The sequence below is a fragment of the Drosophila melanogaster genome, chromosome 2L (genome assembly GCF_000001215.4).
Source record: "Drosophila melanogaster chromosome 2L".
In the NCBI taxonomy this organism is placed as follows: domain Eukaryota; kingdom Metazoa; phylum Arthropoda; class Insecta; order Diptera; family Drosophilidae; genus Drosophila; species Drosophila melanogaster.
Genome location: NT_033779.5, coordinates 114,562 through 141,034, shown reverse-complemented (window position 1 = coordinate 141,034; position 26,473 = coordinate 114,562). Strand labels below are relative to the sequence as shown.

The following is a 26,473-nucleotide window of genomic DNA, read 5'->3' as shown; positions in this document are numbered from 1 at the left end:
AATTAGCGCCTTGTTTGTGTGCCCACTGAAAGAATTCATTTTAGTCTTTCCGGAAGATTATAGTCTTCAGTTGGAGCACAATCTTTCGCAAGCTGAAGAACATGGGTGTGGACAAGCTGCCCGAAATTCGAGCTCTTAGTGAAGTGGTTGAACCCCACGTTTCAGGGTCCCGCCTCCTTAATTATCACACAAGCAGTCTGACGAAACCGGGCGATAACTACGGAAGCGTTCTCCTGGCAATTCATGCCCGGCTGCAGAAATCCAATGGTGAGTCGTTTGAAGAGCAGCTGGTGGCTAAAGTGCCTCCGATCGACCCCAAGTACTGGCAGTTTTTCCAGCCTGAGCAGACATGCCTCACTGAGAACGCTGTTTACAAGATTTTGGCCCCTGCTCTGGCCACCCTTCAAGATGAAGCTGGCGTCCCTGACGAGAGCCAATTTAAAGGATTCCCTCGCTTCTATGGCTGTCGCGAATCCCTCGAATCCAACTCATCAAAGGTAGATCAAAATGCCGTGTTGGTGCTGGAAAATTTGCGTAGCAGTGGCTACGTCTCCGGCCAGAGGCTAAAAGCTTTCGATCTGGCCCACACGTTGCTAGCACTTAAATATATGGCCGAGTTCCACGCCCTGTCTCTAGCTCTGCGGATCCTCAGACCAGAGGTGTTCCGGGAACAGGTCCGTCCGTTCTTTAAAAAGTTCGATTGGCATGCTGAAGCGCCCGAGTGGAAGTCGGTAATGAAGGCAGAGACTCTGGAGGACATTCGTCGAGCCACCAACAACGACTCCAGACTTGTAGCCCGAATGAAAGAGTTGTCGGACCAGTTTTTTGAATTCTTAGCAGCCGCCCCAGATAGACCCGATGGGCCTTTTACCAGCATTATACACTGTGACTTCTGGATAAATAATATAATGTTTCGTTACGGTTAGTATCACTAGCACAAATGATCGCCCTAGCACGTAATAACATTCAATAATACGATTTTACATAAAAAGAGCGGAAAACTAATTATTTCTTTGGAATTGTTAGCATAACAAAATTTCTAAAATATAAGAAACAAGTACTATTCTTTGAAATCTTTAGGGCCCACTGGAACACCCGTCGAGCTGAAAATTATCGACTTTCAGACGGCACAGTACGATTCAGTGGTGCATGACATAATCTCGTTTTTGCTATCAAGCGTTGATACGGCTATCTTGGAGGTAGAGTTCGAACACATGTTAGAGGCCTACTATGAGGCTTTTGAGCGTTGTCTGCGACGTGTGGGAGCTAAATTGGAGGTTCACACTTTTAAAGAGTAAGATAAATGATCAATATATAACTGAGTACGAATAGGTCGGATTTTCGCAGGTTCCGGCTGGAAGTGAAGAGGGTGGCGTACATACAAGTTCCCCACGCAATCTTTATGACGCGCTTTATATTGGCTGACAGCGCGCTCATCGGCGATTCAGAGGCTGAGGAACGCCCCAAGCTTACGGACGTGCTGAAGAATACGGGATCGGAGCGTATTAGCCGCAAATTAAGCCAAATTCTGAACTTGGCCGAAAAGTTTGACATATTGTACTAGGGCAATAAATTGATACGAAAACGAGATTTGTAATTGACTAATGGCAATTTGATGGGGAACCCTAATTATTTTATTATTATCTCAGCTGGTTTAGAAAATAAACGTGAATACAGTAGTAGTCAGTTTTGGGAATCATGAGCGCTACCTGGGTAACGATTCTCAGCATCTCGACTTGTGTGGTTCTGCTGAAGCTCAGTGAGATCAGGAGCAAGGAGGTCTGTATTCAAGAAAGGTCTCCGGATGTCTCAAACTAATATTGAATAACCGAATAGAGCTGTTATTATGTGACCTTCACGTATGCCAATTGGACGGATGACCGACCTCGGTTTGTTGTGAACATGACCTTCTCGAATCAGACTGGCATCGGCTCAGTAACCACCATTAACGAGGAGATTGCCTCACCGGTGTCTCGCATCCTCATACTTCAGCACTCCGGTCGGGGTAAGCCTCGCACCATATACAACGCCTCCACCAAACTGTGCGACCTGCAGAATGTCTTCAATTCCGTACCGCTTTTTAAGCCAGCCAAGGACAACATGCTCAAGCAAAGTAACTACACGCTGAGCTGTCCTCTGGTCAAAGGCACATACGTCATGATCAACATGCGCGTAAGCCCCAAAAACCCACTTCTGAGCCTTCTCTACCAACCGAAACAAACGTTCTCCGTGAGTGGCGGCTTGTTTGAAGAACTTTCACGTGGCCGCAGACTAAGGGCGCTGTCCACCTACTTCATGACTGGAAAGGTTGTGAAAAAGTACTGTGGATCCAATGAATAAAGATCGACCGAAATAAATCAGCACAAGTAAATCGAACAAGAAAAAATTCAACGTTTTGCAGTAATAATACAAATTTATTATTTTTCCTACTATTTCTATGGCAGCTATATATCAGATAAAGTAGTCTGATACGGCTTGTGTTCAACCTGCAATAGAGAGAAGACATTTGGAATATCTTCTGGAAGATAGCACTATGAGAATATTTTATGCAGAAACGTACAGACGGACATCGACTCAGCTGTTGATCAATAATATATATACTTTACACTTTATACCTCTGAATATAATTTCCACAAACTGTTAAAGTGATCAAAAAAATACGAGAATTCTACATATCAGTGTAGTATACTTTACCAACAGGTGTTTGTTTTGTGGCATACTAACGGGCATTTATATTTACCCTTGCAGAAGGTATATTAACTTCAGGCACAAGTTTTTTTTACAGATGGAAAAGTAAAAGGCGCAGCCTTTGCACTGTTCACCGAAGTCATCAGCTATAACATAATGTACGTTACAAACAAGAGATGCATATATATATATATATATATTTATATATCTATATAGCTTTTTCCTTTTGCATTTTGTAATTTTTTGGAGTCTAAGAATACGTGCAATAATAGTTAAATCTCTTTGGGTTAATTATTGGAATTCAATTAAATATCTGCTTCATAAGTTTAATAAACTTACAAAGTAGGAACTACACTGTTGTAATAAATGTAACATAAATAATAATGTAACACATATATTACAACTAAAATGTGTGCTTATGATATTATTAAAATATTAAATTATTGCATTGCACTTTACATCCCTTTCAAAATTGTTATGCAATTGTTAAAGGGAAATTACTTGTAATAACTTTTTCCTTAAATTAAGTTTTCCAAATTAATTATTGTTAATTATCTGTTAAAACAGGCCCGGCCTAAATGGGGAATTTGTGTTGACAAGGTTTTACTAGGTCTTCCCAAATATGTAATTTCGGACTCGCTAATGACCAATAAAATGGGTGTAGGGAGATGGACATCGGTTGAACGAACTCGAATTGCCTGCACGGCATGAAACAAGCAGTTGCCCCGTAATGTTATATATTTTTATGTAAACAGAAAATACGTTCTCTTAAATTGTCTGGATAATATGCAAAGAAAACACATACATATGTACAGTTAATTTTATCATTTAAGTCCAATGAGGTCTGGGTAAACAACGCCCAGTAAAATTCTGCCGGCTTATCGAAAAGCTCTTATCAAACGACTTTCTCAAAACAAAGTTTTTTTTAATACATATATTATCTCTGCGACTCTCATCCATTCAGACTGAATATTGCTAATGGATCCTAATCTCATTATCAACTAAAAGCGGGACGCTTTACTGATAACTTAGAAACATAATCGCCGTTCTGACACAAACCAATTAACAATAAAATGAAATTAAAGTAATGCGCATGAATGTGTGCCACAGAAGACGACCTTTGCCTGACCATATGCCCGTCATCGGTTTGGCTACGGTGATTACCCCAAGAATCGGGGGATTGAACTTTGTCTGATGCGATGCGCCAAAACGCACGGAACAGATCGCAGATCACTTGGTAGACGCGTGTGGGCCCATGACGCAAATATTGGGAATCGCGTGTGGTGGCAGAGAAAGTAAAGTGGAGGTGTTCTAAAAAAAAAAAGCGGCATAAAATGGGGGGAGGAAGATCTTTGGGCTCTTTGGAAAACTAAGACAGAACACGCAGTCCGACCCTGCTGTTGGGTGATTCAGTTCCAGACATCTATATGCTCTGCAAATTAAATATAGGCGCTCATCACGACCACAACATTGCGAATGGCGTGAGCAGTGGGAAATTAGATAAATAGGCCAGATAAAAGACAGCACTTGTTGGCTGCCTGTGTTTGCGCAAGAACCCCACCGTATCGACACCCGCCATAGATAAAATGGAAAAATCGGTTGCGTAGTAAACTATTTGCGGCCGCAAATCTTTTCTTTTTCTTTTCATTCCAAAATGACGCTACGTGACCGATTAATTGCTGGACATCGGTCACAGGACATAGAATTATAGGATTATATTATATATATTATGTATCTGCTTGTACCTGACAGGTTTTATAATTCTCCAGAGTGCGACCACATATTTTGATCGAGCAATCATTTACGATTGCGCGGACTGAAAGTAGCGCTATAAAACATAATCTCAACAAGCAGTTGGTGCGCTCCAAAAGAAACATCACATAAAAATAAACAGCACCCCCAGCAACGATTATTTCACCAGCAGCTCCACAACAGATTCGCTCTGTTTTGTTACCCGTTTATTGCCGCTTGTCACATTACGTACTGCATTGAGTCCGTAAATCCGCTGTTATCAGTGCTTTTTCCGACCACTCCCATTGCAAGGCGAGCGAATGTCTTGACCCAGTTAAAGGCTCTGAAAATGGTAATTTGCAATTGGCCAGACAAGAGTCGATCAGTAGATGAGTTTACTGTGACAGGCCGTTCAGGAATCACGCTCCACAATCGTGCCCAACTTTAAGGTAATTTAAATAAAATTCGCAGGGGTCTGGGTAAAATTATTTCATCTCTTTATATGGAATTGATTTGATCAATTATGGTTCAACATTATTTTATTTTCGCAACCGCAGCCAGTATGATTTATTGCCCTTTGATAACCCTACCCAGGCGGAGGTATTTTTCTGACCGAGTCAGAAGTAAAAGGCACGGTACAAAAGATAATGGTAAACGCTGGACAGGCTTTTGCAGCCGGAAGATTAACTTCGTGGCCTTACTGTCTTATCAGTTTGCTTGGACTTTAACCGAGTGAACTGACGAACTGAAGATTTTATAGGAAGGTGAGGAGAGTAAGTGAAGCTTATATTTCTATCCAGTCGATCGTTGCCTACATTTATCTAGAGCAAAAATATATTATTTTGATCACTTGATTCAGTGATATATCAATATCATTTTGTTATCAATAGTTTCGAAATCAGGTGTCCAGCTTATCATTCCGTTTTATGCAAATCGCCTGGTCTCAGGCAGCATAACTGGATCTCCTCAGGCCTGCATTGTATGATGTTGACATCTTTGAACGTGTTTCATGCATACCAATGAACCTGCTTCAATTAATTAATAATCTGGTTTTTGGGCGACGGTGCGGAACTATTGAGTTCTGTGGCCATAACAGGCTAGTGCCTTGATTCGATTGTTTATGTGATTTTAAAATATATTATAGTATCTACATTGTGCCCACAAATGCTGCAATGGAAAACGGGTATATTAGATAGTCGAATTGGAATTGGGCACAGGAATGCGTTCGAACATTTAAAGATGAGTTAACGAAGCTATAGATGGTCTGACTACGGATGATTCCGTGCCTCTTTCGGCTGGCTGGCTTGGTCGAACTATCTCTGTGTATTTAACACTGTTTTGTATAAACTGGATGGCCTTATCTCTCCCTCTTAACCTTATTACATTTGCATACCCCGTAATCCGTAATCCGCTCCCAGCAGAGCCAAACAAACACCGCTAACTGCACCTCAGAATGTCAACAATTGCGAGAACGGACATGCAAAGTGCAGTAAAAAAAGCACACTCAATTTTAGATGCTCGAAGACATACTAGATACATACATATGTATGTATATTAAATATCAGTTTAGTAGTACTGCAGTATCTGCTATTTTAATTTAATTCAAATTTAAGATTTATTTTGTAAGTTTAAGTATAATAACCACACTTAATAGCCCCCCTTTGAAGCGATTGAGTTCGCGGTTATACTCAATCAATATAAGATTGCAGGGAAATGCAATTGCCTGCCATCCCAGAGTGCAGTACCCCTGCCCTATCAGCTGGACGCAGTATATTGCCATTGGGAATATACGAGTATATGGAAGCATTGTCTCCTTCGCAGCCATATCTTTCATCCAAGCATACAAACATACATATATGTACATATATACGAGGGTGTGTGTCAGTTGAGCGAAAAACACACATATTCTGAACGGAAACCCTAAGATTTAGTCTTTGAATACTTTCAGTGTCAGGCAGCTGTTTGTGGTGGAAAACTTTCCATTAAAAACAAGGTCTTGCCTTAGCTAGTTTTTGTGCCCTCATGTCACTCTTATTTACAAGCAAGCTGTTCTATATTTTAAAACTTTGATTTTCACAGTCATTGCAACAACAGTTGTTCAAAAGCTCGCCAGAAAAGAGAAAATAAAATAGTCTGTAGTAATGTGTTTTGCTTTGTACGCAGTTCTGCTTTTACTCAAAATGTATTTATGTATCTCAATGGAATTTTTAATTTTGCTAGTGCTAGTATTTAGACATTTATATTATAACAGCATATAGTAAAATGATGTAAAATGCTACCGAACAAAGTGAAGCGACAGATCCGTAAAGTGAGATACATATGTACCAATATATATACATAAATTAATTTCTTAGTATTTTATTTTTAACAACTTCTAATCAACAATTGGTTTTTATAAACATATTTCACATATATGTGTATTCGTGCTCATGGATATGAATGATTAATATGCATATCGTCCGATTTCAGTGATATTTCCTTCTTAAATTTACATTTAGAAACTCTTAGGAGTTATTAAAAAAGTGCGTTCAAGAAGTTAAGGGCAAAAAATGGCGTTGACCGAATTCAACGTCGGATCCCAAAATGTTTGTTTGATCTAAAAGGTACAAAAAATTAACGTAGAGTACAATGTTTTTTATTATTTAGATTAAAGCAATGATAGATATACGTAGTTTGTGAGATATATGGCAAAGTATTCATGAGGCCCCATCGCTTTAAGGAAATTTCGCTTTAGCTTAGTTCTTCTTGCCACCCACCCACGTTCTTAAATTCTAAGCGCACGCTTTTCGTGCCTCGGTCTCCTGTCTTTTTTGCACAAGCAAACTAAATTTTGCTTCAGTTCAATGTAAATATAACCAAATGATCGGATACGCTTCACAGTTCCATAAAACATAATGTACAAAAAATTAAACATCTGTTGCACCGCTCACAGCCTACTCGTTGAGCAGGCAGGTGCGAACAATGGCGTTGCACACGGCGTAGGGATCACAGTTGGAGCTTGGCCGCCGGTCTTCGAGGTATCCTTTGCCGGCCGTCGCAACGCCACGCGGCACTCGCACACTTACGGCCCGGTTGGCCACGCCCCAAGAAAACTTATCGATGCTAGAAGTCTCAAGACGTCCCACGAGGCGCCGTTCATTGTCTTTGCCTTCCTTGGGGTCGTATGCCTTGATGTGCCGCTCGTGGCGCTTGCTCAGCTTCTCGATAGCTTCCTCGATGGCCTTGATTCCGCCATCAGCACGCATCTCCTTTGTGGAAAAGTTGGTATGCGCGCCGGCTCCGTTCCACTGACCCTCCATCGGTTTGGGGTCAAAGGTGACCACTACGCCATACTCCTCAGCTATGCGCTGCAAAATATATCGCGACACCCATAAATCGTCACATGCCTTAATCCCGGCTGGACCAATTTGGAACTCCCACTGCGCGGGCATTACCTCGGCATTGGTGCCGGCGAAGTCGATCCCAGCATACAGGCAGGCCACGACGTGGGCCTCCACAAGATCGCGAGCGTACACACGGTCAGCTCCCACGCCGCAGTAGTAAGGACCTTGTGGGGCTGGGAAACCGTTCTCCGGCCAGCCGAAGGGACGTCCGTCCACGTCTAATAAAGTGTATTCTTGCTCAATGCCGAACCAGGGCTCCTGATCGCTAATTAGGTCAATGGCTGCCTGGAACGCGGCACGCTTGTTGGACGCCGTCGGCTTGCCGTCGGCGCTGTAGGTGTCGCACAGGACAATTACGTCGTTCTTTCCCGGCTTAAAGGGATCGCGATATATGGCGCGTGGCTTGAGCGTGGTGTCCGAGTTCTCGCCATGGGCCTGGTAGGTGGAACTGCCGTCGTACTGCCAATCCGGCAAGTCCTCCACGGAGCTGGGTACTTTGTCCAAAACGCGATCCTTGAGGCGAATGTTCTCGCCGGTACCGTCGATCCATAAGTAAGTAGCCTGCACTCGATTGGCCGGCGTTTCCAGGTTGCGGTACCTCTGCAGAATGCTCTTGTCTAGAGCCGTGTTGGGGGAGTTGGCCAAGAACTGGGAGCGGGTGGTATTGCCAGTACGCAGCAGACGCAGCTGCTGTGTTGCGGGAGCCACCAGCTCCTTCTTCAGGAAGAGTCCTGCCACGCGTAGTGCCATCTTGGTTCTTGGATTGGAGTCGGCGAGAAGGACAAAAGGACACGGTTAGTTATGTATTGCTGGCGAATGTGAGGACGTGCGCAGGAAGGGCAAGGGCTGGTGGCATGCTGGCTCACTCTGCTTTTCTCATGAATTTTTATGTAATTATTTTCCTTGCACTTGATTTTCCGAGGTAGTTAAAAAAGGGGTACTTTTCCAGTGAAGACGCAGTCTTCCGCACAACTTACCGTGCTCTGCTCGTTTTTCCACTTTACAGTTATATGATTGGTTAAACAGTCGCTGGTTGGACAGGTCTTTTGGTAATTTTGGATTGCGGTACTTTCGGTTTTCGTTTCTGTTTCTGTCAGGGGCTGCGGAGCGACTGTTGGGGACACCCGACCAATTCGATGTTTGGAAGTCTTGTGAGCACAGTTAGCGCGACAGCATTCACTTTTTTCGTTGTTTCGTCGCGCGCCTCGGGTTTTTCTTTATCTCGTTTGCGACGCCGACGCACAGACAAAGGCCTCCCAGAGAGCATTCAAAACTGGCGGTATATGAGCACCCGCTCCGCAGCCACTAGCCAGAGAGACCTGCAATGCGACCCATAATGTTTATGTTTCGAGGCTAGTCGGGTAGCCAAAAGCCCCGTTACTGAGCACACGCTATAAGCTCATTTATGCATTTCGAGCACTTGTAGCTTGCATTAGCGCCAAATGAAAAACAAAAGTTTTTAGTAATTCTCATCGTAGAACACCTGCACCATTTATGTGCATGGCCCACTTTAGAACCCACAAATTAAGTTCTACATTTTTGATAAATTCATTTCAGAAACTATGATAGGTTACGCAGTATGCAGATGCATTTCAGCAGTACTACTTATTACAACACTCTCTCATTTCTCGTAATCTCTTCGTAAAAACCTCCACCATTTTGCTCTTTGGCTGATTGTTTTGAATACACGCCTGGTACAAAGTTCACTATATACAATTAAATATAGCGAATGCAAGGAGCACCGTATCAGCTGTGTCTATTCGTGTTTGGCATTTGATAAACTCTGTGGTGGACCGCATTAATAGAGCCTTAAATGAAGCAATAATGATTTGTTTATAATATGTAAATTCGGTACTAAATGTTCCTATTCCTGGCTTGGGTCTCGCATACGACGTTCTGAATATTAAAAATATATCTAACTAAAACTATAACTAAAATAGCAGTATAAGTACACAGTGTAGCCAACTTTTAGGCTGAGTATGTAAAACGTTGAAATTTAAATGCTATGTAAATTCTGATCTAAATATCCTGTGTGGAGGATATTCAATATTTATTTGTTACAGATTATACTTAGTCCTAGGCCGTCGTTCATCAAGCCACGCATATTGGCCCACTCCCTCCTACATAATGGCATGTTGTCGCACAAAAGCCGAGACCACAGATATGTCTTCCAATTATTTGTTGGTTGCCTCGTAACTTAGAGGAAAGTACTGAAGAACGGATGAGTATATTTCAGATAGGATTAATGTTAAAATAAAGCTAAAACTCTGTTTCTGGCGGGAAAGCAAGCTTTTTTGGACGGCTCATATTGGGAGAGCTTCAGGTGGGCATAACAAAGAAAACAAGGAAAACAGAGGAAACTTTTATGTGCCAATGTGTGAGTGCCACTTTTCACCATAGACCCGAGTAATTCCCATATAGCCGTCTACGCTTTTCCAGTTACGTGGCATCGTTTCCACTAGTTGGCCGGCTTCAGTTTTCGCAAGAAACTACGAAAGTTTCCCTCCAGCAGAGTGTACATATTTTTACACCCGATGTGCAACAACCAAATACAAAATCGCTAATTCTTATATTCGGTTTGGGTTTCGACTGCCTATTCGTTATTGCCTGCGACTTAGCTTTCGCGAAGGCAACTTGTTGCTTCAAAGCGATGGTTTCAGTAGCTGTTGAGTTACGGCACCATGAACCAGTATAGTTGGAAGCAGTTTTTGGAAAATAATAATCTGTAAGTAGCCGAATCAGGCGGGTCTCAAGCAAAATGCATCACATTTAGTTGGCACATCTAATATACCACACCCCCCGTTTATAAAACGAAATCAACAAGTGTAGAACAACCGGTTTGCAATTCCTGCCAATTGTTGACATCTCCGTGACTTGATTAGCCACAAGCTTTAAAAAATTTCCAAGCCAATAGTCATCGGGAAATTGCCAGTGGAAATACATTATTCTTTCATATCTTAAGGCGACTGCATAACTTTAGTGCTGTATGCTGATTTGAACCCAGAAACCGAACTAGGAATAATATCTCAAATTGCGGTTTGTACTGGGAAAATACCTTTTGTTGGTCAATTCATTACGTTTTTACTTGCCCCAATATATACAATAACCGGTTTAACTAAACGTTATTAGCACTCCCAGTGCAATCCGTAAATCCCAATTAGATTGGGCAAAATATAGACCGGAGCATCGTAAAAGCATGCCAACAAGGAGCCTTACAGCAATGTCTACATCTAACTGTTGCGTTCAGATATACCACAAAACTGTTTCTGGGGCAAAGTTGTAAGGTCGTCCCACGCCATAGCCACAAATGACCTCATGCCACATTAAATGTAGGGAAAAGCAAAATGTAGGTAAAATGTCGCGTAAGCAAACCATTAAAAAGCGTACTAGAGCTCCTTTAAACGAATTACGGCACCGATTAACTTATTTTTACGTAAAACACGAAATGACAAAGTACAACCCCTTATCGGCTCATTGAAAACTCCTATCAGCTGTAGATTGACACCCATAGATAAGCCCCTCCAATAACTCATGAGTCATGAGCGAGGCCGTGAACTTTTAACTTAGATTGAATAAACCAATGGCCAGAACCTTAGCTTCCAGGACTAACTACTATAAAAGGCTGATAAACCAATCAAAGTACAAGACTGGGAATCAAAGACCTTCCTCAAGGTAAAGACTTTCCTCGAAATTAGTTAGTGGTATTTTATTTCGAGATACATGGGTCCGCCGATCGAGGAATATTCACAGATTATAGGCTTTTCCCAAATTCATTCAAGACTTAGTAGAAGAATGCGCTGGCTTTTGAGAGAGAGCCAACCCGCAGTGCCTCTCAATCGCACTAGAATCCCCACCAGAAGTAGTGCTTCTATTGTCGTCCCACTCTAACCACAGACGTAAAGCATTGGGGCTGTGAGAGTATGCGATGGCACTCTCTGTCAGCGGTTGCCTAAATTTCTGCCTTTGTTCCACTGCCGCAATTGCTTATTTCAGTTGCGATCGCGGCGCGAGCGAGTGAAGTCCTAATATTTGAGAAGCGGCAGTACCGTTTCGAGCAGACGGGTGGAAAATTTCTCTCACCGGACCAGACGGTGGTGGAATCGAATCGAGAACGCGAACGAAAAACCAAACGGGAACGAAGGGCAGCAGGGGCTGCAGTATTGCTGTCAGTGCTAAAGTTTACAAAGAATACACACACAACACAGTGGTTGCATTTTGCTTTTTAACCCCTGGTTGATTGATTGACAAGATGACTAAGAACGATAATGCAAATCTGTTGAACGACAACAGACTGGGCACAGCCGGAGCGGGTCAGTTGAAAGCTCAAATAGTACCCGCCCAGCCAAAGACGCTCCAGCACCTCCCCAAGCGACCAGCGGTGGACCTGGCCTTTCACAACCTGACGTACCGCGTCAAGGAGGGGAACCGGAGCAGTAAGTACTTCCACTGTCTAGTACCTCTCTCTATATCAAGCTGCACTCCTCGGCAGCACGAGAGCGGGATCTTGAACCTCCCGCGCCTGCTCTCACCTCACCCTAGAGCTTTTGTTTCCGGTCCTGGCTAGTAGTACTCCGCACATGTGTTATTGAGCTAGTTCTCCGGAGTACTCTGTCGCTATTACGCACTTCCCTGGCTTTAGCGGGTTTTACTTGTTTGCTTTAGCTGCGCTTCGCATTGTGTTGGTTTCTGGTTTCTTTGTTCTTTTAGCAGCTGTAACGCAGTATCAACACTCAGACTGTGAGCAACGGAGAACTTCGGGTTGTGGCTGAGTAGATATGTAACCCGTCGTCTCTTCGTCAAATTCATTTCCCAGTTTCACAAGGGCGGCTCTGGCCAAAGTTCACTAGGTTTCACCGCGATAAGCACTGCTAAATACATCAAAATCATCAGCCAGTAGCCGCGGAGTAACTGCCCACACAAGCTATTTCGCTATTGGGACAGTCAACAACTTGGTTCGATGCCATAGCATCTAAAAGGCGAGGAGCCATGTACTCGCACTTTTCTCACGTAGCAGTGTATCTACTTTAAAGCATGGGTGGAGCACAATGGGGTTTTTTTTTGGATCTACTGCTTTTATGGAAAACAATTTGTGATGACGTGCCAGAGGGAGAGGTATTGTTTTTATACCCTTTCCTCGTAGACTGCCCCTGATCCGCCAAAAAAAAAAGGATTATGAAATTGAGTAGCGGGTATGTTATAGTTGAGGAAGTCAAGACTGATGGCGGCGGTATGTGCTTTCTGTGTTAGCAGAGCGATTAGGATTTAGTCACTGCCAATAGCTAGCTTTAGTCGGGTGTGGTGGTGAAAACACATTTGTGGTAATATGCAGTGCCCCGGTGGGGCCGTTCAGAATAAGTAATGATGGCCGAGCGATAATATTCCATTAGTTTGGTATGCGAACGTGCACAACTGCTTTATTCTTATATTTATAAAAGCTCATTCATGAAACCCACTCCCCTCGTTGTCGCATTGGATGGCTGGCCTCACGGCGGACATAGTCCGTGAATCCCGTCTAAGATTGAGGGACTGTCAAAGCCTGTTTTTAAGCCCAAGGCCAGCCAAGTGCAAAACTAATTGGAGAAGGCAGCAGCCTGAACTTTGCACACCTCAAAGGTCGGCCATCCGACTCAATTAAGTCGTTCAGAATAAGCGAATATACACAGATTTATTTACACTGCCCTGTGAGCGTGCCCCACCTAGCCGAAAGATTTGCAGATGGCACGCCGCCTTCTGGGGTGTGCTAAGTTATGTGCCAAAATAATGTATACAATATAAGATGGAAGTGAGGCAACAGATGGAAATTGCGCTGATTTTGGCTAACTATGCCACTTAAAGTAAACACAATTAATGAAGTAAGTGCCTGCTAACGTTTTCGGCTGCTATATTAAAACAGATATAAATAAATTCTGAAAGCGACTTTCTGTGCCCTTGTTGCAAGTTTGGCGTAACCTTTTCTTAGGAGCCCTGAATGGTTCCACTTGTTGTCCAATCCGGTCATAAACATCAAAGCTACGATTTGGCCTTAGCGCTGGACTATAGTTTTTCAAGCGTGACCCCACTTTTGGTGCTATTACATCAATTGGCAAGCAAGTAAGTTCAATGAGAGACATTGCGTACCTAGTGGTTACGACTTGCTAGTCGCTGCCTGGCAGCTGGAATTCATTACCAGCTTTTAAAGTCTACGTATTAAGTAAGTCGCCGAATAAAACATTTACAGTCCCTGCATGAGCTTAATAAATTTGAGTTTCACTTCTGAGCGGGTCACGGTACTTTACTAATCGGAGTTATGACAAACATAAAATGAATTATTTCGTAATAGTCACTTTACAGAAGCTCTATAACCAGTCATAGCTCGCTTTTGTGTCCAAAGTCGATTCAATAGTAAATACATCTTTTGATTAAGAGCCGGCAGTCGAAGAGCGTGCCCCCATGAAAACGGGTATATTAGCATTTTCCGTAGAGCAGATGGCTTGCTGTACAAAACTATTGGTTTAAACTTTAAAGGTATGCCATGATTATAAGGCACTTCCGCATCTGAACAGTTCCATTTAGGCAGCATCTGCGAATATACGTCAGAATAAGTCAAACTATTTTTAAACAAGCGTTACTAAAGTGCAATTGGCTTTTTACGAATTTTAGCCGCTTTGTTTATTAGTTGTCCGTTGTTGATGTTGGATGTTTAATAAAATTTGAGTAATGGACGCGGTTGTTTGACAACTGTTGGAATTCTGTCGATAATAGCATAAGTCATACTATATATGGAGGTGGACGAAGAAAAACGTGATGGGGCCATTGACCGTGCTATGTGTTTCGATTGTCAGACTTTGCAGATTTTGTTTACCTATCGGCTCTACACTTGCTCGTCCAAAAGCCAATGCAATCAATATCTTTCTTGATAGCTGCGGCGGCACTTAGATATTGACGTAAGACATATCAAAACGCGAACTATTTTTAGTCCCAACAAGAGATTGGCCCAAACACTAATTTTGTGTGTTTTTATTACAGATGCCAAGACCATTCTGAAGGGCGTCAGTGGACGCCTCCGGTCTGGAGAACTCACCGCCATAATGGGACCATCGGGTGCTGGCAAGAGTACGCTGCTCAACATTTTGTCTGGCTACAAGTAGGTTTCGCAGGGCCTGATTATTTGCATTCACGTCAAGTAGCTGCTGATTCCGACACTGAATCTGACCTTGCGCCAGCGCACGAGAATACGGCGAAACGAGTTCGAAAATGTTTATATTCAGCCCTGTATTATCATCAGAAATAATTGCGACTTGATAACCACTCTGCCGCTTTTGGTGCTTAAACAGCCGACCTATTCTCGCCTTGCGTTCTTCGTATTTCTGTATTTTATGTGGGATACACACTTACATATGTACCTATTCTAAGCGCAAAGACTTTCCTTCTACAGCTCAATCTTTATTTATTTATTGTAAACCTTAAATTTTGCTCTATTGCATAATAATCATAAACCGTTTCATTACCCTTTCATGCATTAAATTTTGTTACCAGGAGTGGTCAACCGATCACCCTGAATCGATACGAGCAGGAAATCTATGATACATAGATACAAGTGTACTTGTGTGTAATCGACTGCTTTGCTATTTCCTCACACACATTTAGCAATGTCGCCAAGTTTTATTGGTTTGAATATTTGAGGGAGAATCAGCTACTACTTTGCTGGACTTCGGACTTAGGTTGCCCGATCGCGTGCACATGTATGCTTAGTATATCAAATAAAGGTCCGCATACACACAAACGTAGATATGCACAATAAAATACACGCTAGATTACTCGAAATTGGCTTTGCCCAGTGATAATAGGTCTAGTAGACGCACAAAAAAAAAAGGTTGGGCCTTTTTAGACTATGGTACAGGAATGTAATTTAGATGATACTCATACTTACAATAGCCCTCGGTTCTAAAATCCAAATTACCAAATTACTAATCTATTGCACTTGCAGAACTTCGAGCATCGAAGGCAGCGTTACGATGAACGGTGCCGAGCGCAACCTAAGCGCATTTCGCAAGCTTTCTGCCTACATCATGCAGGACAATCAGCTTCACGGAAACCTTACCGTCCAGGAAGCAATGACTGTGGCAACGAATCTGAAGCTCAGCAAGAAGTTTTCGAAGCCCGAGAAGCATTCAATGGCAAGTTGAAAAAATTAAAAAAGCCCGAGAGGAAGAATTTGATAACTTTAAAGATTAATCATAAGTAGCCAATCCAGTAGACAATTTGATTCGACAGTCTTGTGTATTGGGTTTTATCTTAAACGTGCTAATAACCTGCTTAACACCCTCTTCCAGATCGATGACATTTTGCTTACTCTCAGCCTGAGCGAGCACCGATATACGATGACTCGAAATTTGTCCGGCGGTCAGAAAAAGCGGCTCTCGATTGCCCTTGAACTGGTCAGCAATCCTCCCATAATGTTCTTTGACGAACCCACATCCGGCCTGGACAGCTCTACCTGTTTTCAGTGCATTCATCTGCTAAAAATGCTAGCTGCTGGCGGACGCACAGTCATATGCACCATCCATCAACCGTCCGCTCGTCTCTTCGAGATGTTCGACCAGCTGTACACTCTCGCAGATGGACAGTGCGTTTATCAAGGCAGTACAAAGCAACTGGTGCCCTTCTTGTCTACGCTAAACCTGGAGTGCCCCAGTTACCACAATCCGGCAAGCTACGTGATTGAGGTGTCCTGCGGGGAGCACGGAGATCATACGCGCAAACTGGTCGATGCTATTGACAACGGCAAGCGGGACGTTCGTTCATCAGCAGACTATGCCGGCCTCAAGGCTCGCAACGATTTGGTAAAGGTGCAAAACCTGAAGGCTATTCTCGATAAGAACGACGCTTCAAGTGTCAGCGGTCGCAAGTACGAGGACAATTTGACCTTGAACAACGGTTTGCTCAACGGCATGGTCAATGATATTGTGAAGGAGGGCAACGTTAGCTCTGCCTTGGTCACTACCAATGAAAGGGGAGATGCCATGATCGATGTGGAGAAGTCCGTAAACTGCACCACTGCCTTGCTTACGGAGGAGATAACATCACCAGAGCGATATCCAACATCGCAGTTTCACCAGTTCTGGGTGGTTCTTAAGCGAACTTTACTCTTCAGTTACCGGGATTGGGTAAGAAAACTTATAATGGTGCTTTTCAGGATTTTAGTAAACATTGCTTCTCTTTATTATAGACTCTTATGTATCTGCGTTTATTTGCCCATCTGTTAGTTGGATTTTTGATTGGGGCACTCTACTATGACATTGGCAATGATGGAGCAAAAGTTTTGAGCAACCTGGGATTCCTATTCTTTAACATGCTTTTCCTCATGTATACATCTATGACTATTACGATCCTATCATGTAAGGAAACCAGTTTGATATTCCTTTCTCTGTAGTTAATATATTATTTTGTGTGTTCTAGTCCCGCTTGAGATGCCCGTTTTGTTGAAAGAAAACTTTAATCGCTGGTACTCGCTAAAGTCCTACTATTTGGCTATATCAGTTGCTGATTTACCGTTTCAAGTGAGTTGCACTCAGCTGTTGAGTAGAGCGAATGTTACTAATACAAAATAATTGTTTCTTTTAGGCTATTTTCTGCGTTATCTACGTGTCGATCGTGTATTATTTCACTTCACAACCTTGGGAGCTATTCCGCTTTTCCATGTTCTTGTCGGCCTGCCTTCTCATTTCTTTCGTTGCTCAGTCCGTGGGTCTGGTGGTAGGCGCTGCAATGAATGTTCAGAACGGTGTCTTCCTGGCCCCAGTGATGTCCGTGCCCTTCCTTCTGTTCTCCGGCTTCTTTGTCTCCTTTGACGCTATACCAGTATACTTAAGGTGGATCACATATTTGTCGTACATACGATATGGATTCGAGGGCACAGCTCTGGCCACCTACGGTTACGGACGGGAGAAACTTAGGTGCTTCCAGACTTACTGCCATTTTAAATCACCTATTACCACGCTGGAGGAACTGGACATGGTTAACGCTAACTTTACACTCGACATTGTGGCCCTAATTGTGATCTTCGTGGTGCTGCGCATCTCGGCATACCTGTTCTTGCGCTGGAAGCTGAAGACTGTGCGATAAGCATATTACATAATTTTAAATGTTGTTTTGGATTTAATAGCTTTCTATGTACGTACTTTATATTGTAGTTTTCAAAAAAGCGTCTTGGGTTTTGTTCTTAATCATTAATCTTTTACAAATTTCTTTTTGTCTAGTTTTTAGTCGCGAAATTCTTCTTTTAAGTGATACAAACGCAAGGAGGTTTCTTATCTTAAATCAGCTTGATTCCAGCCGCATATGTAGTAAAACCAATTCAAACCACTGTTGGAGCACATCATTGATATAAGTGAATCGTATAATGAAATAAGTTATTGAACGTGAAACCAATTTTCTAAATAAAAATAACTGAATAACATTTCCAATTGTATTTACCGAAGGATTTTTGAATGACTTTAAATTAAAAACGAACATGTTTTGTGTCTATATACATTAATATTTTTATTCAAGGTACTTTAAGACCCTTTGGAATTTTTTGTAATATTTTCTTATTACAGGTTTAGAATAAACATTTTTGAATATATACTGTACAAACTACGTGTTCTTGGGGCAAATAAAGATGTCTACCTAAAAAGTTGAAATTAGACAATTTGAGATTATGATACCCATTATTTTTTGTGATCAACGGCATTATCTACTTAAAAGCTCTTGGAGCGCCATCTGCCGGAAAACGAAATCAAGTCGTGCGAGTCGGCCGTTTAAATTCGAATCGCTTGCAGTGGACGACAACGTTTTTCTGGGGCGTCTATTCAAGCAATCAAGCATTTACTTACATACACATAAACCACCGTCGCAAAAATATCTTATTTTCTTAATTTGAAAAAGGTTTTAGCATTGTAGCATTCACCACATGGGATACGAATGCTGTAAATTTCCAAGTGGGATCCCAGATATGAAAACATAAACATCCCGCTGTTTTGTTCACACTATTGCTAGGAGTTTAAAATTTTGCAAATGACATGCCTTAAATTGTTCGAAATTATGGGGACCCCTTCCTATAAATGTGCCTGCTTTAATTTCATTCAGAAATAGTGTTTGGTATTCAATTTTAAAGGAATGTCACTTATAATATTTCGATCCTTAACAAAATCCTAATTGGAAATCGTACTCAAAATTTTAAGCTACTATAATTAAGGTAAGGACTTGACTGAAGCTAAAGCCTGGTCTCTCTTTCTTTTTTATTTGTGAGTGGTGAGTGAGTGGAATCGGTATAAATAGACTGGCCATATCCTTCGAATCGGATTCAATGGGCTGCAAAACAAGTTTTTGATCTTTTATAGCTGAAGCCAGCCTCTAGACTTCTGAAGGGCAGAAGAATTCGGCCCGGGCACTAGACTTCGCCTCTGTAAATCTAGCATTTGCAGTAGCAGTCACTGCCGCAGTCTTCCTGCACTCGCATTTAGTACATATTCGGTCGTCGGTGCAACAAGACGACGCTTCTTCGCTGCTGTGGCGTGGTTGCCGCCATGAGAAAGAGTGAAAAAAGCCAGCGACAGCAGCAACTACAAAAAGAAAGTGGAGTAAGTGCCCCCTATCGCTCTACCGATACACCCGCTGCAGCGCCAGCGTCAGAGCCAGTGAGTGGTGCATTTACGCAGCTGCAAATAGTAGTGTACGCCGGCTGTATCTAACGCGTTCGTTGAACTCGAAGTCGAAAACAACTGCGACAGTGCTTGCAGCACTGCACACAAGCACGAAAGAAGTTTTTGACTATTATTTACCCCGCTTCTGGGTGACACGAGCAAAGACAATTATTGAATCGATTTCTGGGTCAGCCAAGACAGTTGTTATCAGAGACCTTTGGTTGAAAAGTTTTGTATTATTTAAAAACATAAGGATTTATTTACATACCTAATCTTTTATATACATGTACGTGAAATTAATTCGTTGGACTCTTGATGCATGTATCACAGTTCAATATTCTCGCTTCAGTACATTTTACATGCACCATTACTCACAGCACCGGCCAAAATGATTTGCCGGCGAGTCGCATATTGTATACCCTAGACAAGCAAGAAAAAACGTCTTGCTATGAGCAGCATAATACGGCATTCGCAAGACGCTAAACGAAACTGATTTAAACGGTATCAAAAAGTGGCGCCAATGGTGAGGCCGACTCACAATTAAATTTGTATTCATAGACTGACGCTTTCAACAGATAAAGCGGTTCGGTTGCCAAAACATGAGACCCGCAATCAGTCAAAGTAAAAAGAAGATAAAGAGTGAATAATAACGTAAAGATTGCGCATCCGTACTGTCCGCCCGACCGCCTTAAATCTAGTGCCGATCCAAACTTCCGCTATGGGTTCACCCACTCGCTGATAACGCACGAATTTCTCAGAAAGTTCTGTAGTGTTGAAGCTGCATCGGAATAATTGCAAATCGACTGCCCAGTTTCGGTTTGTATTGCCTTTACTCAGCAGCTCGCCATGCCACTTGCTCTTCCCCCATTCCCTGACTGGGTCGGCATATACCCGGACCGTCAGATCTCCGGGCCGTCGTTGAAGTCAGACGACTAGTCATTCGGTCAGAACTCGAGCAGGCTGTCAGTCGTGCATGTACTGTGTACTGCTTTCCATCAATTGAAAATCTGAGTTTGTTTTCGGGCTGCGCTCAGAGACTACGATCGCGCATTTCGTAGGGTAAATGAAATTAATTTAAAAAGTTCTTCGGTCAGTTCGGAATTTGTTTCCAGAACGAAGGGAGGGCGCTTTCCGTGGTCCCAGATACGCGTAAGTAATTTTTAGAAATGCAAATTACCGCTTTTAATTAACTTGAATTGAGGTAGCAAGCAAACGACACATGAGTTGATGATGAGTTTATCAAACTGGTTTAAGCCAAAAAAACGTACTGCCTTCTCTTGTACTGTTAACCAATTAATTTCTAGTGTATAGTGCAAATAAAACTGCGCCTTAAAACGAGGATTCCAGATTTCGAACGAGCACCTTAAAAGGTTATCTTTAAAAGCAAAGCATTATGTGAACGGTAAACAGATCAATTCTTATAAGCGATTTTAGTGCGAAGTGAAATTATTGAATTTCTTATCAAAAAATCACCATTTTCCTTCTCAAGGAGCAATGACATCGATTCAAAACAACAACGAAGTCTAGAAATATTAAAATGGAAACTGCCAGCAGCGTAAAAGGCAGTACAACCTCCCAAATCAGCTCCCTTCAATATAGCAGCGACATTAACGCCGATAGCCTCGAGCCCGATCAATCTGAGGACTTTCAAACAGTCCTCGGCCTCAAGTATTTGCCATCCTGGCCAGCGGTAAATTTGCAGTTTTCGGAACTATGTTATGTGGTTCCCGACCAGACCAATGGTGAGTGTATCAAATCAGCTTATGTCTATTACGGTTGAGTAATTGATAATGAATATATTCGTGATTGATAATGGGGTATTAAGAATGGTAATTGCACATTTTCGAAGTAATTACTGCTTCCACAGCTCGCTTGATTTCTAATGCTGAACATGCACATATTAAATAGCAATTTCCGTCTAATTCCACATTAACGACAATAAATTAATGCCGACATCTTCCCTTACAATGAAACATTAAAATTATTCTTTTTAATATGGTCATCACACCCCACAGCTTCAAAAACAAAGACGATTTTGCGGAGAGTCAATGGAATGTTTCACTCTCACGAACTTACTGCGATTATAGGGCCTTCAGGCGCTGGTAAAACCACACTGCTAAACCTGCTGGCGGGCTTTGGGTAAGATATAACACAAACGACCCCCTTATAATACTCCTTTAATATTTACCGATAGCGCCGTGTGCGAATCCGGCGAGATTTTGGTAAACAACAGTCCGCGAGATATGCGAGTCTTTCGCAAAATGTCTCGATATATAATGCAGGTAAAAGTGGATTACTGAATTGCGTTCCCATAAATATTGGTGTAATTCATAGACTGATGTCCTGGACTCACAGTTTACCGTACTAGAAATGATGATTTTGGCGGCAAACTTGAAGTTGGGAAAAGAACTAAATTTAAAACAAAAGCTAGAAGTGGTAAGATTGATTTTAAATCATGCACTTTGTCGTGTATTTATCTTAACATTTGAGCAGATTGACGAAATTTTGGGAATGTTGCGCCTAAAAGACACCCTAAACACCATGGCTCAAAAGCTATCTGGGGGTGAGCGAAAGCGTTTATGCATTGCCCTTGAGCTGGTCAACAACCCACCTGTCATCTTTCTAGATGAACCTACAACGTGAGTATAAGATAAATATTGAAGTCGAAGAACTAATGTTACCACCAACTCAACAGTGGTTTAGACGATTTATCGAGTTCACAATGCATTGCCCTACTCAAAGTTTTGGCCGCCGGGGGGCGCACTGTGATCTGCTCCATCCATACGCCATCTGCCAAGATCTTCGAGATGCTCGATGCAGTCTACGTTCTAGCCGAAGGCCAGTGCGTCTACCAAGGAAAGGGGTCCAACATTGTACCTTTCTTGAAGAACTTTGGGCTTTGTTGTCCAATAACCTACAACCCGGCTGACTTCATTATCGAAGTTGCTTGCCTTGAGTATGGCGGGTCCTATCACGAGCCAATGGTAGAAGCCGTGGGCAACGGCAAAGTTGCGCGATGGAGTCCTCCAGCAGTGGAAGGTGAAACAACAACAACCAAAACCGACACCACATCGGGGGCATCGTCGTTTTACGAAAGGGATCAGTTTGACGAAGAGATTAGCCCAAAACTTTTGGAGGCCAAATGTAGCTGGTGGCTACAGTACAAGCTATTGCTTGTGCGTATGCTAATCCAAATGTGGAGAGATAAGGTGAGTGCACTTAGAAAACGACGTAGAAAGGCAATGTAATTTTATTTTTTCCGTAGTCGTACATCAAGCTTAAGTTCTACATGAACATCGTTCTTGCTTTACTGGTGGGTTCGCTCTACTTTGGTATGGGAACCTCGGCCTCTAAAGCGCTTTTTAACTTCGGTTTCATGTTCACCATTGTGATAGCATACCTCTACCTTCCTATGATGCCTGTGCTCTTATATTGTAAGTACTATATTTTAACCTCAAGCAGTAATTCTTAATAATAAATACCTACATTTAAGTTCCCACGGAAATCAATCTGTTAAAAAGGGAGTACAACAACCAGTGGTACCGTCTGAGCTCCTACTACGCAGCAATGGTTACCTCAAAGCTACCATCTATGTTTATTTTGGCCGTTATTTATCTATCCATTGTGTACTTAATGTCCAGCCAACCACTTGAATGGTTCCGCTTTGCCATGCTATTTACAATAGCTTTCGTAACGGCCCTAACTTCCGACAGTTTTGGCTTGTTGATCTCCAGTAGACTGAGCTTAGTGGTAAGCGATTTGGCGCACATTTATTTTTAATATATCCTGATTAGTTCACTTATACTTTAGAATGCAATGTTCATGGGGCCAGTTCTCGCCGTGCCGCTGATCCTGCTTTCCATTTACGGCATTGGGTATGGCGGAGGAACATACATATCCCCTCTTATGAGGTTTCTCATGCATCTTAGCTACCTTCGCCATAGTATGGAAGGCCTAGTCGCATCCTTGTACGACTACGGACGCGCCGACACAATTTGCGAAGACACGGAAATCTTTTGCTCATTTAAAAAGTCGAAAGTTTTGTTAGCCTTTTTAGGATTCGAAAACATGCACTATTTGTGGTCTCTATCTTGCTTGATGAGTTTTTATTTGCTGTTCACCGTAGCAGCATACTTTATGATTAGACTGCGACTGAAACACTCCGAGGTCAGCCCCATTTTTGCATATGTCATACAGCTGTTAACGAAATATTTTAACTTTACTTCGTACAATTACTAACATTAACAACATGGGCGGTTTGACCTCGGTGCTAGAAAAATTATTTTAAGCGGTATTTCAGGGGACAGTCTTAACCTCCCATATTATTTATGGGCTTCAATAATATTAATAAACTATCAAAGTGATATTGGATTCTGAATAAAAGTTTATGATCAAGAATACAAATATAATCAAGGGAACAATAAATTACTATAATTCGATCATATTGTTAACAAGGCAGAAGAAACACTACGAATAAATTATTAAGTACGCATAAAATTGTTTTCACCAAATATGTAAAAAATATTAGTGGGTTTACTTTTTTATGCGATGGCGTAAGTTTATATGTATATCATGGAAATATTAAATATAAACAAGAGAGAATACTATAGTCGAGTTCCCCGAATATCAGATACCCCTTACTCAGCTAGTGTAAATGCGGACGCGAAATTTCATAATTTTTCTGGGTGTGGCTGTTTTGGGCGGTTTTAGGGAGTTGCAAAAAGTTTTTTAGAAAATCGATCTATCGATTTTTACAAGACTAATCAAAAATGAAAAAATTTCAACACATTTTTTAAAATTGTGTAAAATTTTTGAGTGGGCGTGGTAACAAAGGTCAACAAATATCTGTCTCTAGAATCTGTGTGCTGAATCTCAACGTTCTAGCTTTTATAGTTCCTCGACGTTCAAACGGACATGTCTAGATCGACTCGGTTATTGATCCTGATCAAGAATATGTATACTTTATACAGTCGGAAACGTTTCCTTCTGCCTCTTACATACTTTTCAACGAATGTAGCACACCCTTTTACTCTACGAGTCACGGGTATAAAAATATATAGATGTAGATATGCTTCAAATTGCATAAGAGTTAGAATCAAGTCTTGCCCAAGATTAGAATTTAGGATTGAGTTAAAGATCTGCGCCGTTCGTTACCAAACTCTATCTGCCTTTAGACTAATTTTAAGTCAGAACGGCAAAGTATGACTTCGCCTGTTCCCTTGATTCACTTTAAAGTATTCAAATTATTTGGTAGCTCTATCAATTGTGATATGAGCCGTCACAATAAAAACCGACAAAGTTAATTATGGAAATTATTTGAACAACTGCCGTCGCTGTGGATTGGCGCACAGTTGTCTATTTAAGAGGCAAGGAAACTGGACTGCCGTGAATACAGTTGATCGATAGGAGCCAAAGCAGTATGTTTTACGCATTCATAGCACTTGTTTTGGCCATGCTCCACCTGTCATTCGCAGTACAGGTGCAAACGGAGCACACCATTGTGGAGGAATGGAGCTGGCAAGACCATCACAGCAACAGAGACTTGGGAAGCTATAACTACTACACAGCTCTAGATTATGATCAAAATTTCGACGGTGATGAGAATTCAAACGATAATGAATATGAAGAGGATGATGGCAGGGCTACTGCCGCCGGCTTGGACCGGGATGAGGATCCGTGCGAGCGCAGCTGTCCCCGGTACTACCGGCCTGTCTGCATTCTCCGCAATGGCCGCAATATGACATTTGCCACGCTCTGCGAGTTCCACAATCAAGTACGTTGTGCCAACGATCTAAGAAGACAAGGTCATGGCTATGTGGTCCCCATCTTTCAATACCAACATGATGGTGGCTGCTAAACAAAATGATTCATTTAGAGTGGTTTTGCTCAATCAAAGAGTCACATTCATGACCAAAAAACTCGAAATAGCATTTCAAAACATAAAGCTCAAAATTCTTCATTCCCTCCCTGGATAATGAAGATTCGAAAAGCGATGAGGACACAAATATGGATGAATTTGAATGGGATGATTCTCCTACCAGCTTGGACCAGTGTGACAGTAAAGGCTCTCTTATAGGACATCAGCTTGACAACAGATATAACAACTATCAAGGAAAATTGTATTACCTACATAAATAAGATTGTACGGCTCCAAATGTAATTCAAACAAAATAAAATGTGTCCGAGATACAATTCCTTTTAACGTATGTATGTTCGTTTTCATGTTTACATGTCATTATTGTACATATGTATACAGTTCTAATGTTATTATAACTGTATACTGAAACTGTACTTGCGCGACTTAAAACCTACATGTGTATGTCATTTATGTACATACATATACAGTTTGTATGTTATCTTAACTGTATCCTGAATCTGACGGTAACCAAAACGCATGCTTAAAAATGATATGAAGATCGTAACCTTTTGCAATCAAAATTTTAAACACCAATTTTTGCGACTTTGATTGGTACATATGTACATATGTACGTATATAAATATGTAGCTCGCAAGCTCACATTCACACAAACATATGCATATAAATATATTTAAAGAAACAAACAATTTCAATCATTTACCTTTTAACGAATGCAGCATTCCGCGCTGTTGGTACAGCTTATAGGGCGTCATACTAAATGCAATCATGGGAATTAATTTAAACAACGGAATCTTTACCAGCCTCTCTTGCCTGCGATCGCGTACAAATCTTCGACATGCAGATCAATTGCGTTGGTTAAATAGCGCACAGGAGTGACCTGTTGTTTTTGCAAGACCGCTGAGAATAACACTTGGGACACTAATAAAACTACTTCTACTATTAATTTCACTACACTAAGTCCGGCAGCTGGGAACTCCGTCAGATTTGTGAATTTACATTGCTTAGCTCTGCGCAAAAACCAATACGCAAACCGTTAAAGAATTAATCACAATGGCTGCGCGAATAACTGTTGATTGTGACATATCGATATATCGATTGCATTCCCTGGATCTTGGCGTCTGGATAAGACT

General features: G+C 41.8%; 7 protein-coding genes, 2 long non-coding RNA genes and 1 other non-coding gene across 28 annotated transcripts in view, besides 2 other annotated features; 5 read left to right on the top strand and 5 right to left on the bottom strand.

Moving 5' to 3' along the window:
• The window catches only part of ND-15 (NADH dehydrogenase (ubiquinone) 15 kDa subunit), a 41,305-nt gene extending 14,996 nt beyond the window's left edge, over positions 1 to 26,309 (bottom strand). For all 3 annotated transcript variants that reach the window (NM_001272863.1, NM_001258886.1, NM_001272864.1), the window contains exon 1: positions 26,044 to 26,309. The gene's annotated coding sequence lies outside the window, so the exon portion shown is untranslated. The remainder of the gene's footprint in view (positions 1 to 26,043) is intronic.
• Positions 43 to 2,651, top strand: ovm (oven mitt). 2 transcript variants are annotated; one of them, NM_164368.3, is made up of 6 exons: positions 43 to 921; positions 1,081 to 1,294; positions 1,348 to 1,593; positions 1,650 to 1,779; positions 1,837 to 2,366; positions 2,445 to 2,651. In NM_164368.3, the coding sequence occupies exons 4-5, from the start codon at positions 1,699 to 1,701 to the stop codon at positions 2,338 to 2,340; spliced, it is 585 nt and encodes a 194-aa protein (NP_722607.1). In that variant the 5' UTR covers positions 43 to 921; positions 1,081 to 1,294; positions 1,348 to 1,593; positions 1,650 to 1,698; the 3' UTR covers positions 2,341 to 2,366; positions 2,445 to 2,651. The 2 variants fall into 2 exon arrangements, with proteins under 2 accessions (NP_722607.1, NP_001285542.1); NM_001298613.1 differs by lacking the exons at positions 43 to 921; positions 1,081 to 1,294 and having other exon boundaries at positions 1,447 to 1,593.
• Positions 43 to 2,651, top strand: CG31975 (uncharacterized protein). Of its 2 annotated transcripts, NM_164369.3 has the most exons (6): positions 43 to 921; positions 1,081 to 1,294; positions 1,348 to 1,593; positions 1,650 to 1,779; positions 1,837 to 2,366; positions 2,445 to 2,651. In NM_164369.3, the coding sequence occupies exons 1-3, from the start codon at positions 102 to 104 to the stop codon at positions 1,562 to 1,564; spliced, it is 1,251 nt and encodes a 416-aa protein (NP_722608.2). In that variant the 5' UTR covers positions 43 to 101; the 3' UTR covers positions 1,565 to 1,593; positions 1,650 to 1,779; positions 1,837 to 2,366; positions 2,445 to 2,651. The 2 variants fall into 2 exon arrangements, with proteins under 2 accessions (NP_722608.2, NP_001162840.1); NM_001169369.1 differs by lacking the exons at positions 1,650 to 1,779; positions 1,837 to 2,366; positions 2,445 to 2,651 and having other exon boundaries at positions 1,348 to 1,589.
• lncRNA:CR44186 (long non-coding RNA:CR44186) lies at positions 4,334 to 4,891 on the bottom strand. Its single transcript, NR_073673.1, has 2 exons — positions 4,819 to 4,891; positions 4,334 to 4,762 (listed from the first exon to the last, which is right to left on the bottom strand). It is a non-coding gene; the product is annotated as a long non-coding RNA:CR44186 (long non-coding RNA).
• On the bottom strand, positions 4,907 to 5,633 carry lncRNA:CR44185 (long non-coding RNA:CR44185). The gene has a single exon (NR_073672.1). It is a non-coding gene; the product is annotated as a long non-coding RNA:CR44185 (long non-coding RNA).
• Gs1 (Glutamine synthetase 1) lies at positions 6,563 to 8,958 on the bottom strand. 3 transcript variants are annotated; one of them, NM_057222.4, is made up of 2 exons: positions 8,780 to 8,958; positions 6,563 to 8,559 (listed from the first exon to the last, which is right to left on the bottom strand). In NM_057222.4, the coding sequence occupies exon 2, from the start codon at positions 8,550 to 8,552 to the stop codon at positions 7,353 to 7,355; it is 1,200 nt and encodes a 399-aa protein (NP_476570.1). In that variant the 5' UTR covers positions 8,553 to 8,559; positions 8,780 to 8,958; the 3' UTR covers positions 6,563 to 7,352. The 3 variants fall into 3 exon arrangements, with proteins under 3 accessions (NP_476570.1, NP_722606.1, NP_001162839.1); NM_001169368.3 differs by having other exon boundaries at positions 7,040 to 8,559; NM_164367.2 differs by having other exon boundaries at positions 6,563 to 8,958.
• On the top strand, positions 10,244 to 18,411 carry CG3164 (uncharacterized protein). Of its 4 annotated transcripts, NM_164366.2 has the most exons (9): positions 10,244 to 10,527; positions 12,093 to 12,235; positions 14,808 to 14,925; positions 15,769 to 15,958; positions 16,115 to 16,948; positions 17,011 to 17,179; positions 17,241 to 17,341; positions 17,406 to 17,954; positions 18,041 to 18,411. In NM_164366.2, the coding sequence occupies exons 1-8, from the start codon at positions 10,484 to 10,486 to the stop codon at positions 17,904 to 17,906; spliced, it is 2,100 nt and encodes a 699-aa protein (NP_722605.1). In that variant the 5' UTR covers positions 10,244 to 10,483; the 3' UTR covers positions 17,907 to 17,954; positions 18,041 to 18,411. The 4 variants fall into 4 exon arrangements, with proteins under 4 accessions (NP_722605.1, NP_995603.2, NP_608494.2 ...); NM_205881.3 differs by having other exon boundaries at positions 17,406 to 18,411; NM_134650.4 differs by lacking the exon at positions 10,244 to 10,527 and having other exon boundaries at positions 11,790 to 12,235.
• On the bottom strand, positions 17,004 to 18,198 carry asRNA:CR44969 (antisense RNA:CR44969). Its single transcript, NR_123999.1, has 3 exons — positions 17,963 to 18,198; positions 17,777 to 17,895; positions 17,004 to 17,710 (listed from the first exon to the last, which is right to left on the bottom strand).
• Positions 17,400 to 17,488: a mobile genetic element.
• CG4822 (uncharacterized protein) lies at positions 19,281 to 24,065 on the top strand. Of its 9 annotated transcripts, NM_164365.2 has the most exons (11): positions 20,404 to 20,614; positions 20,671 to 20,867; positions 20,955 to 21,207; positions 21,481 to 21,604; positions 21,660 to 21,747; positions 21,800 to 21,901; positions 21,959 to 22,104; positions 22,161 to 22,674; positions 22,731 to 22,899; positions 22,959 to 23,215; positions 23,276 to 23,956. In NM_164365.2, the coding sequence occupies exons 3-11, from the start codon at positions 21,003 to 21,005 to the stop codon at positions 23,702 to 23,704; spliced, it is 2,034 nt and encodes a 677-aa protein (NP_722604.1). In that variant the 5' UTR covers positions 20,404 to 20,614; positions 20,671 to 20,867; positions 20,955 to 21,002; the 3' UTR covers positions 23,705 to 23,956. The 9 variants fall into 9 exon arrangements, with proteins under 9 accessions (NP_722602.1, NP_722603.1, NP_608493.2 ...); NM_164363.2 differs by lacking the exons at positions 20,404 to 20,614; positions 20,671 to 20,867 and adding an exon at positions 19,281 to 19,402; NM_134649.4 differs by lacking the exon at positions 20,671 to 20,867 and having other exon boundaries at positions 20,293 to 20,614.
• Positions 24,059 to 24,517: a mobile genetic element.
• On the top strand, positions 24,547 to 25,670 carry CG13694 (uncharacterized protein). 2 transcript variants are annotated; one of them, NM_134648.2, is made up of 1 exon: positions 24,547 to 25,670. In NM_134648.2, the coding sequence occupies exon 1, from the start codon at positions 24,918 to 24,920 to the stop codon at positions 25,320 to 25,322; it is 405 nt and encodes a 134-aa protein (NP_608492.1). In that variant the 5' UTR covers positions 24,547 to 24,917; the 3' UTR covers positions 25,323 to 25,670. The 2 variants fall into 2 exon arrangements, with proteins under 2 accessions (NP_608492.1, NP_001259797.1); NM_001272868.1 differs by having other exon boundaries at positions 24,853 to 25,670.
• Positions 26,310 to 26,473: the final 164 nt, after the last annotated feature.

Bases quoted from the DNA above. Each gene is read 5' to 3' on its own strand.
- Gs1 (NM_164367.2), bottom strand. From the start codon at position 8,552: ATGGCACTACGCGTGGCAGGACTCTTCCTGAAGAAGGAGCTGGTGGCT.
- CG3164 (NM_164366.2), top strand. From the start codon at position 10,484: ATGAACCAGTATAGTTGGAAGCAGTTTTTGGAAAATAATAATCT. The intron at 12,236-14,807 runs GTAAGTACTTCC...TTTTTATTACAG, and splicing joins CAAGGAGGGGAACCGGAGCA to ATGCCAAGACCATTCTGAAG. The intron at 15,959-16,114 runs GCAAGTTGAAAA...ACCCTCTTCCAG, and splicing joins AGCCCGAGAAGCATTCAATG to ATCGATGACATTTTGCTTAC.
- CG4822 (NM_001038772.2), top strand. From the start codon at position 21,003: ATGGAAACTGCCAGCAGCGTAAAAGGCAGTACAACCTCCCAAATCAGC. The intron at 21,902-21,958 runs GTAAGATTGATT...ACATTTGAGCAG, and splicing joins TAAAACAAAAGCTAGAAGTG to ATTGACGAAATTTTGGGAAT. The intron at 22,675-22,730 runs GTGAGTGCACTT...TTTTTTCCGTAG, and splicing joins TCCAAATGTGGAGAGATAAG to TCGTACATCAAGCTTAAGTT.
- CG13694 (NM_134648.2), top strand. From the start codon at position 24,918: ATGCTCCACCTGTCATTCGCAGTACAGGTGCAAACGGAGCACACCATT.